Source organism: Mus pahari, chromosome 8 (assembly GCF_900095145.1).
Source record: "Mus pahari chromosome 8, PAHARI_EIJ_v1.1, whole genome shotgun sequence".
Taxonomy (NCBI): domain Eukaryota; kingdom Metazoa; phylum Chordata; class Mammalia; order Rodentia; family Muridae; genus Mus; species Mus pahari.
Genome location: NC_034597.1, coordinates 55,892,342 through 55,913,167, shown reverse-complemented (window position 1 = coordinate 55,913,167; position 20,826 = coordinate 55,892,342). Strand labels below are relative to the sequence as shown.

General features: G+C 39.3%; 1 protein-coding gene across 12 annotated transcripts in view; it reads left to right on the top strand.

Annotated features, from left to right (window-relative positions):
• Hmbox1 (homeobox containing 1) overlaps positions 1-20,826 on the top strand; it is a 135,016-nt gene that overhangs the window by 28,742 nt on the left and 85,448 nt on the right. For all 12 annotated transcript variants that reach the window (XM_029541916.1, XM_021204003.2, XM_029541915.1 and 9 more), the window contains exons 2-3: positions 13,686-13,765; positions 19,818-20,294. In XM_029541916.1, coding sequence (XP_029397776.1) covers positions 13,743-13,765; positions 19,818-20,294 — 500 coding nt within the window. In that variant the 5' untranslated portion in view covers positions 13,686-13,742. The remainder of the gene's footprint in view (positions 1-13,685; positions 13,766-19,817; positions 20,295-20,826) is intronic.

Below are 20,826 nucleotides of genomic sequence, written 5' to 3'. Positions count from 1 at the left end.
TTCACATATGAATCCACATCACCTAAAGATGGCCTTTGGTTTCCGTTTGTTTTGTTTTGTTTTGTTTTGTTTTGTTTTGTTTTGTTTTGTTTTGTTTTGTTTTATGGTTTAGCAAGTATTATGGTTTTAGTACAAACTTCATCTCTTAAAAATGGCACATCTGTATATTTAGAACTATCATTTTTGTGCTATAGGGCATACGTGGATTGTATATATTATTTTAATTCAGGATAAAATTGAAAAAGGAAAACAGAAAGTTGAATTAAGATAAATACTTTGTTATATTTTTAGAATAGGGCAAGATGTCGTTAACTTTTAAAAAAGAAAGCAACTCTGTATTTGACTGTTCTGTAATTTTCTGCCAGCGTGTTATAAGGATATGCTTATGTCCTCCTGTGTGTTCCCCAGCTCTCTTCTCATTCTTCTAATTGTCCTTCTTTTTAATGTGAGCAATCTGGAATGCAGGGGTATGCACAGGCATAGAATCGAGAACACACATCATTGCTTGATGGCTAGAAAAGCAGTATTTTAAAGTGGCTGAAGGATTGTACTCTGTAGAGTAAGTGTGGATCCCAGCAGAGCTTGAGTGACTCTTTGCTCATCCTCACGGTTCCCCCCACTTCCCGTGTGGTGAGCAGTAGGCCACATTTTAAAACACCCTGACATTCCTTTTGGCTTTCTCTCTGGAGTGCTGGTTTCTGTTTCTTTACTCTTCCTATCGCATGTTTAGAGATTTGCATTGAAACTGTGTCTGGGCTTCAGGGCCTGGGGACAGATGGAATGCTGCAGCCACTTCCTGCTTGCACAACCAAGCTTCTAGAGCCTGATGAGGATTTTGAGGACCCCCTGAGTGGAATAGTGCATGAATTTGAGGACAGAAATGAAGAGTTTTTTGCTGTTGTTGTTTTGTGGTTTTGAGACAGATTTCCTCTATATAGCCTGGCTGTGCTGGAACTCTCTCTGAAGGTCAGGCCAGCCTTGAACTCAGACTTCCACCTGCCTCTGCCTCTCAAATGCTGGAATTAAAGGCATGTGCCACCCACCACACACAGCCAAGAAGTGAAGAATTTTTGCTCACAGCCTTCTTTATTTTGTTCCTGTGTGGTACCTCCTCACTGTCTCTGCATTTGGGTCCCCTGTGAGGGACAACCATGTCATGCTGGGAATGTATGTTCAGAGCTTCAGCCTTTAGCACCAGAAGTCCAAGGCAGATTTAGAGACCCCTTCTTCCTGCTCAGTTTCAGTCTGCCCCTATCTTGAAAAGATCCTTTATCTTTTGAATCTACCCTTTTACTTCTTCAGAGCTCACAACCAGTTCAAAGAGCCAGATGGCAAAGGGTGCCATTTCTTTCATTGTCTTGTTTCCTGATCCCCACTCCACCCTAGGTTCCTGTTGAACCAGAACTTCGAACTCCAAGGCAAAGTGCTGTAGATGTGGAGTACTTAGGCTTGAACCCAGGACCTGGTGAATACTAGCTAAGTTCTTTACCTTTGAGTTCTATCTGTTGTCTCCAATTGGCAATTCTTACTTTTACTTGGAATGAGCTCTTCCAGCTTTTTACATTCATCTTCAACTATAAAATTCATAAGATAGAAAAACGTATACTTTTGAAGCCTTCGGATATCCTCCACAAGAATTACTGGTTTCTTCTATACATTTCCAGAAATATTTATTGTGTGTATAGAAGCAAGGCTATGTATGGACAGTTTTTCTGATGTCTTCCTCCTCTACAGCTGAAACACTTTGTCCTTTCCTGTTCTTTTCCATTGAAATTTATTTCATAATGACATGTAAGGAATTTCTTTAGTTTTATGGCTGTATCGTGTGGTTATACCATAATTTATAGTCATCTTACGGTGACAATGTAGATTGTTTCTGTTCTTTTGTGCTGAAAAGAATAACCTTGAATTGAAGATACCTTGCCCTGTGTGACTGTATTCTTGGGTCCATCTCCAGAACTGGAATTGCTAGGTAGAAAGTTATAGGCATTATCATTTGAATGTCATCACCCTTTATTTACTTAATAACTGCAAGGGTTATTTGTTGTTGCCATTGTGTGTTCTTAGTCCTTGGTGTGTACTCTGGACTTGCCTTTTTGGTGAACTAGCTTTGTCAGCATCTGATTGTATTTGAAGACTGTTCCAGTAATGCCCGTGCAACAGAAAATAAGCCAGGGGTAAGAGAAAAAAGGAAATGGTTTTCTCTCACAATATAGGAGAGATACATATCTCCTCCAGCCTCTTCAAGCCTTAGAACTAAACTAACATGTTACTGAGAGAAAAGCACACACATTTTATTTGGTGATTTTTTTTCCCCCAGTGGGAGCTCTCCCAAGAAAAACGAGGGCCCCAAGAAGCAGTTAGGACCAAAAGCTGTCTTAGACAAATAAAAAGCTTTCGATCAAGGCAGCTAATCTTGGAAGAGTGACTAAGCAGATAAGGTTAGTTGAACAGGGTTTGTTTGTGTAGATTTCTTCCATCCTGGACTCCCGATAAGAATGTCTTCCTTCCTCCGGTATGGGGGCAGGGGTACCTTTCTCATGGGAGTTCTATCTCCTGCTCTTATGAAAGTGCCCTTCTTAAAGTGCCGCCTTCAGAGTGCTTTTAACTAAAATAATTAACATGAAAAATCAGTATGTTTAGCATGCTGTAAGTCATGGTGCCATTTTCTTGAGACAGAACAATATGAATAATTTTCTGCCATGAGACAAATCACAGTGTGAGTTAAGCTCTCGGATCAGCACTCTCAGGTACTTAGTGTCTGTAGAACTGAGTGACTGCAGTGACCTGCCTCTAGTGACTCAGAAAAAGCATGCCTTGAACACATGAGAAGTTACAAAGTTTGTTGATGAATGTAGATCTTGATTCTATTAAGAACACTGATATATAAGTACAGTCTCAAAATTGCAGATACTGTGTAGGTTAAACAGTGGGCGTCAGAGTGCAGCAGTGGTGGTGTATGCCTTTAAATCCTAGCACTTGAGAGGCAGAGTTCAAGATTAGCCTGGCCTACAGAGTGAGTTCCAGGACAGTCAGGGCTACACAGAGAAAGCCTGTCTCAAAGAACCCAAAAAATAAAAACAAACAAACAAAAAACCCAAACAAACCAGTGTACAACCACAGGATTGACTCAACTATACCCTCAAAGAACAAAATTGACAATTTAGGAGCCCCAGGAGTTGGCTCAGTTGGTAAAGTGCTTACCATGTAAGCTTGAGGATCTGAATTTGATTCTCAGTATGCACATTGAAAATCCAGGAATGGTGGTGCACATCTAATTCCAGCATTGGGCAGATAGAGACACTATCCCTAGGGTTTGCTGACTGGCTGAATCAGTGACATCAAGATTCAGTGAGAGACTGCCTCAAAAAATGATAAGGCTCAGAGTGATTTCGGGAAGACACCCAAAGCCAGTATCTGGCCTCTACTGGCATCTGTACACACGTGTGCACATGAAAATATTTGTGACAATTTAGTTTGAAGGGAACTACCTTTGGTGGGTACAGAACTTCTTTGGCCCTGTCTTGGCCCTCAGATAAGTGTTTTTGGAGGTTGTAGTGGTATACAACAAAAGCGAGAGAGCAGTTAGCTGGGGAGAAAAGAGCGGCTTATATGCAGAAGTAGCATTGGAAGGGATGACAGCTAAAGGAACCTGCAGTGGAGAGTTAATGGTGATATTTGGTTTCACACATATGAGCAGTTTGTGCTAGTTCACCATATAAAGAGTAAGCTTTCCTAGCTGTGAATTTCAGTTTAAAATTATGACCTGCAGTGTTGGGAGCAGTGTTTGGGAGTCTACCAGCAGTTCACATGAGTATGAGCAGTGTCAAAGGTACATCATTCTCTTGGTCCTTCATGGAGGGTAGTCCACTCTATTTTATGGAATAAATTTAATAAGATATAAATAAGGTAAATTCACTTATGTTTAAAGTTTATAACATCATCATAGTATATCCACAGAAGATAATCTTTGGAGGCAGGGGCTCATTCTGTAGCTCTAGGAAGCCAAGAATTCATAGTATCCTACTACCTTAGCCTCCTGAGTACAGAGATGCACATGTGAGCCACCATGCCTGCCACATGGAAGATATTTTGGTTGTATGTTTTTCTCTTTAGTTGTTTTAAAAATCTCTTCTGTGGTGATTATACATGTGGATATGTTCTGCTCATTGTCTTCTCTCCCCATTCTTTTCCTTACAAGTTCATGTCTTTTGTTTTGTGAGTGCTAACTTTAACCAGGACATCTGTGTAGAACTATCTAGTGGAGCATGGTGGGCTCACCTTTGAGTCCACAGCTGAAGACAGTGACAGCTCCTCCCCCAGAATCCATCAGTGTACAGTAGTTTAGCAGGGATGGGTAGGGCACTTTGAGCTCCTTCCTGAGCCATAATTGACTGTTGACAGGCCCAGTGTTGTGTAGCTCTAGTCGATATTCTTAAACATTGTGTAAATAGGTATTTTTACATTTTTGTTTATAGATGAACATAAATAATAGAGACCAGGGGTACATAATTATTTTACTGGTTAGAAGTAATATCAAAGAAATTAATGTTGATCTGAATCTGGAAATGATTCCTAGATTAAAGAATTCTTCTGGGGTTACAGAGATGGCCCAGTGGTTAGGAGCACTCAGTCTGGGTTCTCAGTCAAGAGGTCCAGTGTTTGGTTCTTAATACCCACATCAGGTGGCTCACAGCCTTCTTAAACACCGGAACCACAGAATCCAAAGCCTTCTTTTGGCCTTTTTGGGTACTCAGTCACAGACACACACATACACATAAATATAAACAATAAAAATAAATCCCTGAAGAATTCTTTCCATCTATATTTCATAGCACAAAGATTTTTTGAGGAGAGTCTGTTTTATATCTAGTTGCATACAATAAATAAAGATTATATTTGTATGGTATTAGGTTATAAGTGTCATAAAATTCAAGAATTCTTGAGCTTACCAGTAGATAATGGGAGGAAATAATTCAGAGTAAGGGGTTTTGAATCCGTGAAAACTAATAGCAGATAAAGCCAATGTAATCTTACCATTCTGTGCTGCAGTAAATCTCCAACCCCAATGAGCCCATGTAAAAAACACACATCTCAGTTATAATATTTATAAGCTGTACTCCTAGATTGGGCAGATCTACTACTACACTAATCTCTTCCCCAGCTATGAGATCCCTTGCTACTTGCAGCTTCTCTAGGCCATGTGGTTCTGCTCCATCTTCCTTCCACAACTCTTTTTTTCTTTTTTGTTTTTGTTTTGTTTTTTTCTTTTTTTGGTTTTTTTTTCGAGACATGGATTCTCTGTGTAGCCCTGGCTCTCCTGGCTGTCCTGGAACTCACTCTGTAGACCAGGCTGGCCTCAACTCAGAAATCCGCCTGCCTCTGTCTCCCAAGTGCTGGGATTAAAGGCGTGCACCACCACGCCCGTCTCCACCTTTTTTTTCTACTGCCCAGTCACAGCCTCTAGATTTTATTCAACCAGTTAGAATGGGGAGAAGGTTCACATGAAATCACCTGTGTATGTGATCCATTCCTCATGCTTGGTCTCCAGTTAGTAGAACTGTTTGGGAAGGATTAGGGGTGTGGCCTTGTTGGAGGAGGTGTGTCACTTTGAGGTTTCAAAAGCCCATGTCAGGCCCAGTTAGCCCCTCTCTTTGCCTAGCCATTGTTGTGTCAACAGGTAAGCTCTCGGCTACTGCTCCAGTATCATGCTTGCCCATCTGCTGCCATGCTTCCTCCCATGCTGGTCATGGACTCTACTATCCTCTGGACTGGTGACCCACAAATTAAATGCTTTCTTTTACAAGTTGTCTTGGCCATGGTTTGTTCACAGCAATAGAAGTAGCTAAGACACTCCTCATCTCAGCTGCATAAACTAGGAAAGTGTTCACTGACTCTGTAGGAGGTAGAGTCAGCACTCTGTGGGGTACTTGCAGTGTTGCATGAATGGGATAAAGCTGCCCCCTGGAACATTCCTAATTTTGACTTGTAACTATTGTGAGGCGTCTCTTCTGATTTCTTTATTTCAAGTTATCTTTTCCCAAAGCTTTTTCTTTCCCTGTCTCTCTTCTATTTTTATACAGGGTCTATTATATAGCCTAAACTGGCCATGATCCTCTTGCCTCAGCCTTCTGAATACTGCAATTACAAGTGTGTGCTATCTTACCTGGCCAGTTCATCATTCTCTTGTAGTACATGGAGAGCTGAATTCCCTACTCCGCTGCCTTCAATTCTCACCTAGTAAATTGACAGCTGTGCTTTAAAGCTAGTCTAAGCATGACTGATGATGCTCTCTAAGGTACTGGGCATATGTAGAAGAAAATTCTCTTTTAAGATTTATTATATGTAAGTACACTGTAGCTGTCTTCAGACACCCCAGAAGAGAACATCAGATCTCATTACATCTCATTACGGGTGGTTGTGAGCCACCATGTAGTTGCTAGGATTTAAACTCAGGACCTTTGGAAGAACAGTCAGTGCTCTTAACCGCTGAGCCATCTCTCTAGCCCCTAAGGAAGTATTTTATACTTCTAAGTAGAAACTATAGGCTCCTTTGGATCTTAGGCTGCCAGGAGGGGCTCCTGCTGTGTTTTAATTGTTCACACACATCTTTGGGTTTGTCAACACTGAACCTGATAGGCTGTCTCTGGGCACAAGATCTTGAAATGCCCTCTACCCCTTATCTACATGGTTGCTCCCTTCATTAGTTTAGTCTTCAGTCAGGTTTAACGTCCTCGTTGAGAGTTTCTCAGCACCCAATTTAAGACTGTAGTTCCCAGCACTTCGGAAGCAGGGGCAGGCAGATTTCTGAGTTCCAGGCCAGCCTGGTCTACAAAGTGAGTTCCAGGACAGCCAGGGCTATACAGAGAAACCCTGTCTTGAGACTGTAGTTCCATAACCTGCAAGTTCTATCTTCTTTCCCAGCTTTCTTTTTCTCTTATGTGCTTACCATGATGTAGAGTCTATATTGGCCCCTTTGTGTCTTTCACTGCAGGAATATAGGCTCTATGTGAGCAGAGCTTGTATTTTTTTCATGACTATGCTCCCCAGTGCTTTGCTTAGGTGGTCAATGTTTGTTGAATGCATAAATGGCCAACATAAGGCCTACAGGATTTAAGGCATAAAACATACACTTTTAGGTAAAAGGAATGCCAAATGTTAGCTTGTTGTACATTTTTTTCTCAACAAATTTCAGTAGATATATTAAAAACAGAAATTACTTCATGACAGCCAGAGAAGGCTTCATTCTGTGCATTTGTAATACTCTAAACTCAGCAAAATCTCTAGCTGATGTCTAAAGTGTCTGAATATCTTTGTTTTCTTTTCTGTATTGTATAGGTCATTTTAAGTATTATCCTGGGAATTAGGTTTCTGGCTACTAGTGTTAATGACCAGACAGACCAGTTTTGCTCACTACATAATACATGTCACTGAATTGAGTTTTGTTTTTAAAAAAATGTCTTTGTGGCCACATGTCTCATTAAAGGCACCTATCACCAAGCATGGTGACTGGAGTGTAACCCCTAAGACCCATGTGGTTGAAAAATAGAAGTGACTTCCAAAGGTTATCCTCTGACCTCCACATGACATAGTGTATTTTCTCCACTGCCACTATGAACAAATAAGAGGAAATAAATCAGTGTATAACAAAGACTTTTAAAAGTGCTTTTTTACTAGGTAGCCAAGTATGGAGGTGGAAAACCCAGGTCTCAATCTCCTGCGAAGATAGAGTTGGGGGCTATTTATCAGTAAAGAAAAGGATGAGTTAAGATGTGGATGTGAAGTAATCAGTCACTATTGTCTTCGGAGGATACATAGAGGTTTTTTTTGCCCCCTAAAATCAAAAGGTCATGCTGCATACACACTCACATACACCCATCCATGCACACATACATACATAATACATACATACATACATACATACATACATACATACATACATACGTGTGCACACACAGGCTTTATTTAAGAGTCACTGGTTTCAGTAAAAAATAGCCTTGAAATCTGTGAAAAGCAATCTAGGCAATTATTATAACTTACATGTCCTAGAGTGAAGCCACTGAGAGCCACATGATATACTACTCAGCAGCATTACTTCCAGAATTATTGATCCCAAGCTCCCCTTAGAAACAGGATCTTGCTGTGTAGCCCAGGCTGGCCTCAAACACCATACCCTTTTCGTTTAGCCTTCTGACAAGCATGAGCCACCACCTAGTAGATAAGTGAATAGGCCAGCTGTGTTTTCTGGTAATGATTAAATTTTTGATTTTATTGTCCATGGAGACTTGGAAATTGGAGACTTAACTCCTTTGAAGGTAATGTTCTTGAGAATAGCATCTGGGTTCTACTGAGGTACTTCAGACGTGTATAAGATAGGTATTTATAGTTGCAGAACCTTGTTTTTGCCTTTACCCAACAGATGCTATGGTTTATCTAGGAAGGAGTGAGGGCTCTGTGTGTATTGCATTAGAATTACTTTTTTCCATTTATAAATTGAGGTGATTAGAAAACATTTTCTGCTCATTACTCTCAATTCTATCTTGTTATGATTTACCCTATAGTAGCTTAATGAATTCACTCTTTAATTTTTTTAATTATTTCTGTGATTAAGCATTAAGGAACTTAAGGGTTGAGGAATGTGCAAAATGAAGAGGACATTTGGATCTTTGACCAGTCCAGGGTAACAAGTTTTGCTCTGATGATTGTCATTTTATTATGCCCATGAAGTAGAGGCTTCAAATAGTGAATAAGCAATAGATACACATTGATTCCCCGAATAGACTATTATTATTGCAATATCAGAATATTCCAGGTGTATGCCAAACAGAAATGAATTCTGTTTTAGATCAGAAGAGAGTCTCTTTAAAAAGATTAACAACTTGGGGCTGGAGAGATGGCTACTCTTCAAGAGGTCCTGAGTTCAATTCCCAGCAATTACATGGTGGCTTATAGCTATCTATAATGAGACCTAGTGCCCTCTTCTGATGTGCAGGCATATATTCAGGGAGAACACTGTATACATAATGAACAAACAAATCTTTAAAAGTTAATAAATAAATGATCAGAGACTTGTAAAGTTACTAATCAGAATGGGAGGGACTCTGCTGTCATGGTTTTTAGTTCTCCTGCTCTAGGGAACCTCGGGACTATTATGGGTTAAATAGTATGGAGCTGTTACATTTCCAAATTCTAGTTTAGTGTTCTAGGTACACCAGGGGCCTCTAGTCTTCAACACAGTTTGGCTCCAAATGGAGTGTAGATGTAGATATAAATTGTTGGTCCTGAGAACACACACTATTCACTCGTTTTTCTCTATAATGTGTAAGTGATACGTGCTTATTGTCTGAAAAAAATGGTCAGTTGCATATTTTAAGTTTTAGTATTACAAACTCTTTGTGCTTAAGTTTTAGTATTACAAACTCTTTGTGCTTTCCAAATTAGGCATTTAGGATTATCTTATGGATTGAGACTTAAAAATAGGCATTTTCTTTAATTTCTGCACTAAACAAAGGTTTATTTACTGCTCGTCAAATCAGCACACTATTAGGGAATGAGACTGGGCCAGTATTTCAGTAAGGTATACAGTTACATGTACAGGTTCCTGTAACAAAATGATAAAAGAATACTGTAATGGGCATTGGCTGTCTTATAAATAAAAGAGTTCCCCATGGTTGGGAGGGAAGTATTGTGTTTCAGAAGGGCCAGGGAGTCAAGGGCTAGGGCAGATATTCACTATGTGTGATAAGAAACTAGTTTGGGAACATTTAAGGCACCTGGTCCAATATTTGATATAAATTCCTTTGAAGTGGATATATATGTCTAAGGTGCTTGCTGTCTAGTTTACTACTAATGATGGGTAACTTCATTTTAACCTTGGAATTATTGATGTTACATCATAGATACATATACCTATGTATTTATATACACCAGGTATATGCACTACTTCAGGTAGTGCTCATATTTGAACCCAGGTCATTTAAGCACACTATGACTGAGTTATATTCTCAGACCTGCGAGAGGTATTTTTGATAATGCTAGGCTCAATTTACCTTTATACACAGTCAACTTTATATTTCTCCTAAGATACATGACATTGTGTTATTATATAGTTCTCATTGTCCTTTAAGCCAGTAGTTTCCAAGTAAGATGACTTTGGAAGCTGTTCAAAATCATCTTGGCTTCCCTTCTTCCTCTTCAACTTTGAGCTCAGTAGGTCTTAGGTTAACTTGGATTTTCTGCTGTACAGATGTCCATGTGTTTCTGACACACAGTGGTTCTAGCCTGACATGTACCATTATCAAGACCAGTAATCTCTGTACTATTACATTGTCATAGATACTGTGGCAGGCATATGGCAATTCTGGGACTCTTCTGATGGTGCATACTAATACGCCTGGAGATTCTCTAGCAAAATGTACAGTGCCTAGGAACTTAGAAAAGAAACCTGAGAAATGTAACTGTACCATGGGTACCATAGGTGTTTGCTCAGTGACTGTGCAAATGAACATTATCTGAACAATACAGAAAAAGACTCTGTGGGGCAGAGTAAGTATCTCATGTAATTTTTCTAGGACCAGGGAACCTAGTTCTCTGCATTCTCCTTAATTACTCCAGAGTCTTGTGTTGAGTCTGGGGAGTCATACTCCTTAGGGAAGCCCTATCACCACACTGAAAGAAGGCTCTGCAAGACTGACTGAGAAAGTCATGGGAATGCCTAGCCTGGAAGCTATTTGCAAATGTTATGCTGATATTTTTAAAAGTTGTGTGTGATAGAAAGGAGAGGACAGAAATTTAGTCCATATCTGTCAAGTCAGGTGAGTGGGTTGAGTGACAAGAAGTAACTTTACAATCTCCATGAAGTTCTCCCAGCACAGGAGGTGTAGAAGCAGCATGAGTATCAGAAAGGCTATAAGATCTTGACGGGTAGTGTGTGCAATTCTTCCAGAATAAAAATCCCCACGCTTTGTGACATGCCTGTTTAATCATGAATGCTGAACATGTTCAGTGCATCTCACAGCACCTATCACAGTGAAACATTCGCTCCAGAGAAACAATACAGAAATAATAATGGTGTCATTAACCCTACAGTTTGAAGATGAAGCCTATAATTCTGTAAGAAAAACTGATTGACCTTGGGCAGCTAGTGTCTTAATGTTTCTTAGGTGATTGTGAACTTCAATAAATGGTTCACGTAAATCCTTTACCCGGTGAATCTGGCTGAGAGAATAGTCATTAAGTTTATAGTCTGAAACTACCCAGAGAAATTATTTGGGAAATTAGTATTAGTATTTTATATGTTCTTGGTGGTAGTGGTTACAGGGCACACAGAGTGTCCCTGTGTAGCCCAGACTAGTCTGGAACTCACTTTGTGGCCCAAGCTGGTCTTCCCAAGTGCTAGAATGGTTGGCATGAGCCACTCACTTGGAATAACCCTAATAGTCTACGTTTTCTCCTCCCCCCAGAATTGAGGACCAAACCCAAGGCCTTGCACTTACTAGGCAATCAGTCTACCACTGAGCTAAATCCCCAACCCCCTAAGGCCTAATATTCTAACCATGAGGCTTTTTAAATTTTCTGTATCTGTGAATCTGCCTTCTCACATGTCACCATCCGTTCTTCACCCCACACTTACCATCTGCCTCTCAGATAGATGCTAAATATAGAGGGCAATATTTATCTGGGACTGCTCAAAGGAAAAATGTTTGACATGAGTGAAACACCTCTGATTAATGTCCTAAAGCATAAGTTTTAATTGTCTTGACTTCAACCAAAAATTGCTTCAGGCTGGGGAAGTGCAGTGGTTGATTGGGGTCAGCATGTTAGAGCTATGGGTTCGATCCTCAGCTCCCCAAAACAACCTGAAAGTACTCATATGTCACAGTTTGCTTCCTTTTTAAACACAGATCATAAACACCAGCAATATGGGGATCAGCTTTGTTCTGTGTGTCAGTAAATAAACAGGTGGTCTTTTTCTAATTCAGGTAACTGGCCTTTGTTGTTCTTAATTCTATTAGTGAACTTTTTTTTTATACTTAACTACTTTAAAGTTTTTATGGTTTAATCTATTCTGGATTTGGAAACCAGATATTGAAGTTTGCTAAGAGTTATTTGTGAAAATGATGAGGCTTGGGATCTATGTGAAAATAACCTTAGGCACAGGGTGGGAGGGTGGTGTAGTGTCAGACTTACTAACTGTTCAAGCTGTGTGTTGTGTGCATGTTCTGGATACTTTCTGAGTTTTCAACATGTTTGCAAATTTTCCTAATGCTTTTCCTTCATCTCTGTATCTGTATGCTGTGTGTGCATGCTTCTGTGTCTATAAGTAGGTGTGGAGGCCAGAGGTGAGCGTCAAGTGTTCTTCCTCGTTTGTTCTCCACCGTATTTTCTTAAGAACCTGAAGCTCACAATTAGCTAGCCTAGCTGGCCAGCAAGCCCCAGAGATACTCCCATCTTTACCTCCCCAGAGTACCTTCTTGTTTGGCCTGTTTTCATTAATTAGTTAATTAATTAATTGTTACTGATGGTTTTTGTTTTGTTTTTATTTAATTTATTAATTTTTGTTGTTTTGTTTTTAACATGGGTGCAGGGGATTAAGCTCTGTCTTCATGCATGTGTGGCAAGCACCTTACCCTGAACTCCCTTCCCAACCCTAGTTCTTATTTTTTGAGGCAGAATCTCTCTATGTAGTTCAAAACTGACCTGGCTAGCACTCACTCACTGGTCCCCCGGGCTGGCCTTGAGTTTCCACAGATCCTCTATCTCTACTTCTGGAGTGCTAGGGTTAAAAGCCTGCACCACCATTCTGGCTTAGCTTTTTGTTTTGCTATTGTTGTTTTTATTAGTTTATTTCTGTGTGTCCATGGTGATGGGAAGGTGTCTATGGACACATGTGTGAAGGTTGGAGACTGACGATTTGTAATCTTCTACCTTCTACCTGTCATTTATGGAAAAAGTTGTCTCTATCTACAGATTAAGGTTTGAAATGGCTAATAAATTCAGTTTCTGGCCTTTGATTCCTGGACTCTAAATAGGGGTGTGTGTGTGTGTGTGTGTGTGTGTGTGTGTGTGTGTGTGGTCAGAAGTGAAGAAGGTAGAAGTATTGCAACAGTTAACAAGACAATCAGAAGATAGGTATGCCAGCCTCCCCTTGTATCTCCTTTTTATAGTTGTGACAGTTGACACTCACAGAAAAGAAGTCCACCTAGCAGCAAGATTAGCAATGCACTTATCTTGCTTTGTAATAAGAGTCTTCATTAAGTGTCATAGGCAACAAGACTATAACAAGCTAAAGCTGGGGGGTGGAGCTCAGTGGAGCACTGGCCTGGCATGGATGAGGGCCAAGGCTTAATCTCCAGTTAGAAGTTTGTTAGATGCCATTACAGTGTGTGCATTGCATTGCAAGTTTATATCCGCTTCTGTGGGTGGTTCCCGATAAAAAGTTAAATTGGGTGATTTTTTTTTTTTATTGCTCCTTCCTAAGGGAATCATTTGGAAAACTATTAATGTCATTTTTCTTTGTTTTTAAGTTTTGCTCCAATTCAAAATTTCATTTCAGAATTACAAAATAATTTTGAAAAAAAGATCATCTAATGTTAACTTTTAATACCCTGAAGTTGTATAGTTAAACTTTTTATTCATTGTTGAGCTATATAATTATTTCTCAATTTTCTGTCTTTATTCTACAGAATGGTAAATAAGATTGGCCATCTTTGGAAAGGCCATTGATCTGCCTCATGTAAAGTATGCTCAGCTCCTTTCCAGTGGTGTAAGTATGCAATTTCAACTCTTAGCCTGTCAGCCGAGTTAGTCATGATAAGTGACTAGGACTGTGACTCAGATTTGACAGCAAATGCTTTTAGAATCCAAATAACTTTTTTAAATGGCATTTGTTTCTTTATGTGTTGGGGGTGGTTGTTAATTTGCTTCTGCCTGTGTGTGGAGGTCAGGACAGGTTGGTGCAGTGTGGTACTCTCCCCCTTCCATGTGGGATCAAACTCTGGTCAGCTTAGCAGCAAGCATTTTTACCCTCTGAGCCATCTTGTCAGCCCAAGAGCAAAGGAACTTTTAAAAAACTATTCAAATGATGTATCTCTTTGACATTGGGGTAAACAAGTATCAGATGGTGAGGATGAGGTTTCAAACCTGTGAGCTTTTTTGTTTTCTTTTTTCTTTTTCTTTTTTTTTAAATCATTTTTTTAACATTATATTTTGACATTTTTTCATTTAAACATAAATTGTTTATATTTATTATTTTCTGAAAAGTTATTTTATTTTCATTATGTGCATGTGTGTGTGTGTGTGTGTGTATATATATGTATATATATATATATATATATATATATATATATATATATATGCACAAATGCAGTTGCCCATGGAAGTCAGAGGCGATCGTCCAGAACTGCAGTTTGTTAGCTGTTTCCTGTGAGTGCCAGGGGCCAAGCTCGGGACTCCTACAAGAACAGCAAGTGCTCTTAACTGTTGAGCCTCCTCTCCAGCCCCATATTTATTATTTTAACTGTTTAATAGCCTAGAAGCTTGTGAGGTAGATGGTTAAGTGTTAGAGCTCTCATTGCATTCTTAGGAATAAGCAGAATATGAAAAGCATGTTCTCTTAAAGCTTGTTTTGTATGCAAACTCTTAAGGACATCTAAGCCATTTCTCTCTCCCCTACTGCAGATGGTAACATGGTTCTGCAGGTGAGCTAATGTAGTTGCTAGCTGTTCTTTAGAGTCAAGTCAGAGAGATACAAGTGGAGATGGTGCTGTTGTTGCAAGAGGTTTTTTTGTGCTGGAATATGAACTGTAACCACTAGTTCATATAAAATAGGCCTCCGAATAAAAGTATTCCGGGAATTTCAGAAATTAGAGAAGATAAAGGGCCTATTAGCTCATTAAGTGTATCTTTAGCGGCTAGTGCAGAGTGTCTTGAGCCTACGTAATTTCTAACATTTGGTAGAGTCTGTTTCACTTAAATTTCTTCTGTTTTGAATGACAGTTCTGTAATCTAATAAGTAGACATTAATGTTGGTATTATTATTATTATTATTATTATTATTATTATTATTATTATTTAGGTGTTCTGTTAGAGCCCCTCCCCCACATTGACGCTGATTTAGTGAAAAGGTTTGGGAAGAGAGCCAGATGACAGGAGTTGTCTTGAATCTGCTGAGTGCCCTGGGAAAGGCACTTTATCTTTGAGGCTTTGCCCTCCCTACCCACCCTCTTGCTTGCTGGCATCCCTGCCTACTGCTTTCTTTGTTTTTTTTTTCCTTTCCTTTTCCTTTCCTTTTTCTTCCTTATCCTTGTTTGTTTGTTTTTTTGAGACTGGATTCACTGTGTCTAAAATAGCCCGGAGCTTGCTTTATACCTCAGGTGAGCCTTGAACTCACATAGAGAGGAGTGCAGTAGTTGGTGCATTGTATACACATATGATATTATCACAATTTTAAAAATAATTAATTCAAATTAAACAGAAAGCAAAACATTAAAGGATTTATTGCTGAATGAGTAACAGCAGTAAGGTTTTGGGTCTTTTGTTGTCGTTTGGTTTTTGAGCGCCGATGCTGAAGGGCAGTGCAGGTCTTCACAGGTGAAGCTTTCCAAGCGTCTGTCAAACTTGGAGTCGGTTTAAACATTTTGAAGGCCAGGAGTCGTAGTCAGCAACTCCCTACAGCGTCTGGGGCGGTTTCCTGTGTCATCCCTGAAAGAAGGGAGAGTTCTCCAGTGGGTCGCTGTTGACTCTGGTCTCCCATACCCAGGAGTCTGGTGAGGCTTAGGAGTCTCTGGCCTGTAATCTCAGGACTTGGGACAGGAAGGCAAAATCAGTGTGTGTCTGAGGCCAGCCTGCACGGTTTACAAAATCAGTGTGTGTCTGAGGCCAGCCTGCAAGGTTTACAGGACACTGTCTCAGAATGCCGAAGCAGAGCAGAGTAGGCGATGGGCAGCAGCTCTGCTGTGTCTTATAGATGTGTTTGTCACTTACGGCAGTGTCTGAAACCATGTCAAAGCTGCATAACAAATTTTCCCCCAAATTACACAAAATGGAAGTCAGTCAATGCTACTTAAAAAAAATACTGAAGTGTGATTGACTTTGGAATGTAATTTGTTCACAAAATCCTTTATTGTGAGAAGGGCACTTACACCATAGTTTCTAATCAAAGACTGGTCTTAGGTTTTAGTCAATTTAAATTTACCAAATAATTTGAATTATAAATCATTTTACTCTACTGTGAAGCTCAGTTCTCTCTAAAACATTTCTTACTTAATCTTATTGTCGTTTTCTTATTTTAAAGTGGCCACTCTTTTGATGGTAGGGAATGCTGTATTTTATATGCATAGTCAGAAGGGTCTGGAATGTTTTGAATCATCCTGCAGTGGCAAGATGGGTTCTGCCTGGTCATTCTGTACAGAAAGATAAAAACAACAGAAATAATGCGGAAGAAAATCCTGTCTACCAAGAAAACCTTAACTATTAATGCTTTAAAATTCGTGTCATTTTTGCCCCTGTGATTTCAATGCTAAGCAATCATTTCTGAATGCTTAGCTAGACTCTTCTGTTGTGTATCTCCAGAATATCATTTATAAAGGTATGTCCTGGACCTTGTGGCGTATCTAGAAAGGTTTTAGGTATTATTGCAAAATACAGTTAATGTCTCAAGATGTACTGTGGTCTTACAATATCAATTTAGGAATTGAGCCATAAGTCCTAACTGAATTGTTCTTTTCTATTTTAATTTTTGTCTCTGTTATTTGAGTGTTAAAATTCTCACATTATTTTCAATTTCTTTTAGTTGGAGCCTGCATTCAAATTAGTAATTAAAAGCAGAAACTGTCCCTTATCCTTTGAGTGATCTCTGTGCATGAGAAAAGTAATTTAGTCCCTCCGTGTTACCGTCTTTTGCTGTAAAAGGATTGCTGGCATTATGGTGCTAGGTGACTGTTATAGGTCATCTGCTGCTGCACTTTTATGATGTTGTGCTTACACTAGATAAATTATGAGTGATACAAATGGAAACTGGCACAATATATCTCATCATGTGTATTGATGCACATTGACACATGAGCGCTTCAAATCATTTGTGTGTGTGTGTGTGTGTTTCTTGTTGACATACTGTGTCTTCTGTGTCATGTGCATGATGTGATCCTTATTTTTCTCTTCTCCGTTGCCATTTGGTCCTGACAACTATGACCACCCCTTTAGCCCCCTTGGCAGAAGGGGCTGCTCTTGGTACAAATTATAGACTGCCATTTAAATATAGTAAGAACATATGCTTAGAAATGACTAGATGTTCTGGACAATCAAAGTAATATTCCCCCTTTATGGGTTTAGAATAAAAGTGGTTTCCAATTGTTGAATTATCTAAACGGTGTAAAGTTGTTCAGATGTGAAACTTTATATTAATAGACAGTGTCGTGCCATATAGAGGAAGGCTTGAAGAATGGCACCTGCCTTATTGTCTGCTCTGACTGAACAGGGTAGAACAATACAGTTAACTTTCTTGCACATGGATAAAATAGTCCTTAAAGTTAGGCATCTAAGGGAAGAACAGTTTGTGAAATGTCTTGATTGGATGAAAACTGAAGATACCAAAACAGACCTTTTACTTATTTTCAAGGGGAAGTAATTATGAAGATGAAAAATAATTAGGAGGAGTAACTGGAATTTGCCAAGCCAGTACATTACTTTGTTTGGCAATTGCTTTAAAAAAAAAATGGAGGCAGAGAGTACTTGAATTAATTTGATTTTAGGACAGGTCTCACTAAGTTACAAAATGACCTTGAACTCAATCTGTTGGCCAGATGCACTGTCAAAGTTGTTATCTTTGTGCTATCAGGCTGGCTTTAGACTTTCTGAAAGATACAAAAGTATTCTAAGCCTAAACTTCCTTAACAGTTTATAATAAAACATTAAAGTAAAACAAAGTAAATCATATGTACCATGCTATGAGGGTTAGACGAGGTTACATTGTATGAAATACTCACCCAGTTTCTGAGTAAAAGTGACTGCTCAATTGGGTTTCCAATTAAGGGTATCAGAGGGATGAAGAAATAGTAAGTGCTCCAACAGAGTTAGGGGACTGGCCTACAGCACATTTAAAGGATAAGGAAATCTAGCAATTGCTTATTGCAAGGGTACTCCGTATCACTTATATCTGTCACTAGAAAATATAAATTAAACTAGAGATGATTATCATTTTCAAAAATCCTGAATTCAAAAGTCAGATTTTAGAAGCTAGAGAAATGGTTCAGCAGTTAAGAGCACTTGCTGTGTTTGCAAAAGACCCAGGTCAGGTCCCCAGCCCTTACATGGCATCTTACAATACTGTAACTTCAGATCCAGGACATCCAATGCCCTCTTATGGAACTGCGTTCATGTGGTACCCATGTGTACATGCAGATTAACACTCAGACATACAGAATAATAAAGACAAACACGCAAATCTTTTTAAAAGTCAACTTTTATTAGAAAGTAATTCAAAGAGAGAACCTTTTTATGATGCAGCTAATGCAGTGGTTTTCAGCCTTCCTAATGCTTTAATACAGTTCCCCATGTTGCAGTGACCCCCAACCATAAAATTCTTTTCATTGCTACTTCATAACTGTAATTTTGCTGCTGTTGTGAGTTGTAATGTCTGTGTTTCCTGATGGTCCTAGGTGACTCCTTTAAAGGGTTATTTGACTTCCAAAGGGATTACAACCCACAGGTTGAGAACTACTGGACTAATGTCTCAGCCAAAATATTAATTAATTTTTCTCTCTAAGAAAACATTTTCTGGTATGCTATATTGTCTTTTGCTAGTTAAGATGGAAACATGTAGAATCAATTTTCTAAGACATGAATAGCTCCAGTTGCTGTACACACATGAAGGATCCTTTTAGAGAGCATGCAGCTTATGAGAGTGCTAAGAATAAGAAGCAGTGCTTGATGTCTTGTTGTATGTACTGTTCTTAATCTCCACTGAAGTAGTATTCACTTAGACTCGGCCAAGAAAAATGTTTGTTATTGAATGGCCTAAGAGTTCTTGGTCAGTTTTGCAGGTTATTTGGGAAAGCGATTCCTATTATATGCTACCACACAATAATATACTTCAAGACTAAAGAAAGGAAAACCCAAACCCTGTACGTTTTCACATAGTCTGGGCCTGATGCACTGATGTACTTCACCCGACAAATTGATATTTTTTGCATAATTAACTTTTTGCTTCCAAATTTTGGTTGATTACCAAAACAACAACAAGTTTCATTCTATTATAAGTTGGGTTTTATGTTATAACTGATGCACTTCTACTAAACTCAGGATTTTTAGCAATCTACATCATGACCAAAAAAAAAATCTATCCGAACTCGTCATTTTTAATTTTTGTTGTGTATATCTGTGTGTGTCTGTGTGTTACTATGATGTGTATGAATGCATGTGGATGCCAGAAGTGTACATAATGTGTATTTGCCAGGTGCTCTCCAATTCAGTTTTTGAGACAGGGTCTCTCACTGAACCTACTGAGGATGAACTTCACTGGTTAGCTTGCCTGGCTGGTTGGCACACTCTCCAGTCTACCTCTCCAGTGCTGGAATGCCTAGCGTATGCTGCTGTTCTCAGCTTTTGCATTGGTACAAGAGGCTGAGCTTAGGCACCCCTACTTACATAACAAGCATGTCAGTTGACTGAGCCATCTCCCTATCCCTTATAATTTTGTATTCAGTCAACAGAGCTGGTGTAGAGTTTAGGCCTCTTCTTTTGAGGATTCTTAATGATGAAATTTTTTTTTAGTTTACAATAAAAGCTCTTCATTTTTATCCTCCTTCTTTTCCCTCCAGTTTGCTGGAAACCATGTCTCACTATACAGATGAACCCAGATTTACCATAGAACAGATAGATCTGCTCCAACGTCTTCGGCGTACCGGGATGACCAAACATGAAATTCTTCATGCATTAGAAACTTTGGACCGTCTTGATCAAGAGCATAGTGATAAGTTTGGAAGGAGGTCCAGCTACGGGGGAAGCTCATATGGGAACAGTACCAACAACGTTCCAGCATCTTCTTCTACAGCCACAGCTTCCACACAGACCCAGCACTCGGGAATGTCCCCATCACCCAGCAACAGTTATGATACCTCCCCACTGCCTTGCACTACCAATCAAAATGGGAGGGAGAACAATGATCGATTGTCCACATCCAATGGGAAGATGTCACCATCTCGCTACCATGCAAACAGCATGGGTCAGAGGTCATATAGCTTTGAAGCCTCAGAAGAGGACCTAGATGTAGATGATAAAGTGGAGGAATTAATGAGGTTAGTATGTTGCCTATTCAGAATTCCCCCCAGACATGTATATTTTCTAAGACTGTTTTTAATTAGGCTGTATTTTTTTTCAGCTGCTTACTAATAAGAACAATGAGTTTTCCCTCCCTTCTTTGGAAATGAAAGTGAAACTTCAAATTTTGGTTTTGGTTCAGATTTTTTATTTCCTCTCTGCTTCAGCCCTTTTGCTGTGTGATGAAGCTTTTCTAGTCTCTTGATTTGTCCAAGGGCTTTCTCTATTTATGGCTTGAGCAGACAGTTCCTGACAGAAGTTCATTTAATCCAGTCCAGTCCCCAATCTTTCATTGTAAATACTTTTTCTGAGTGGTAAGATAAATTTACCATGATACAGAATACATACACTCTTCATTTTGTTCCTTGCAGCATTTCAATCAGTGCAACAATTTGAGCAGCTATTGGGTCAGAAGTAATTTTCTGTAAGAAACAGATATATACCACCCTGCCCCTAAGAAGCTGAAGTTTTGCCAGGCGTGGTGGCTCACGCCTTTAATCCCAGCACTCG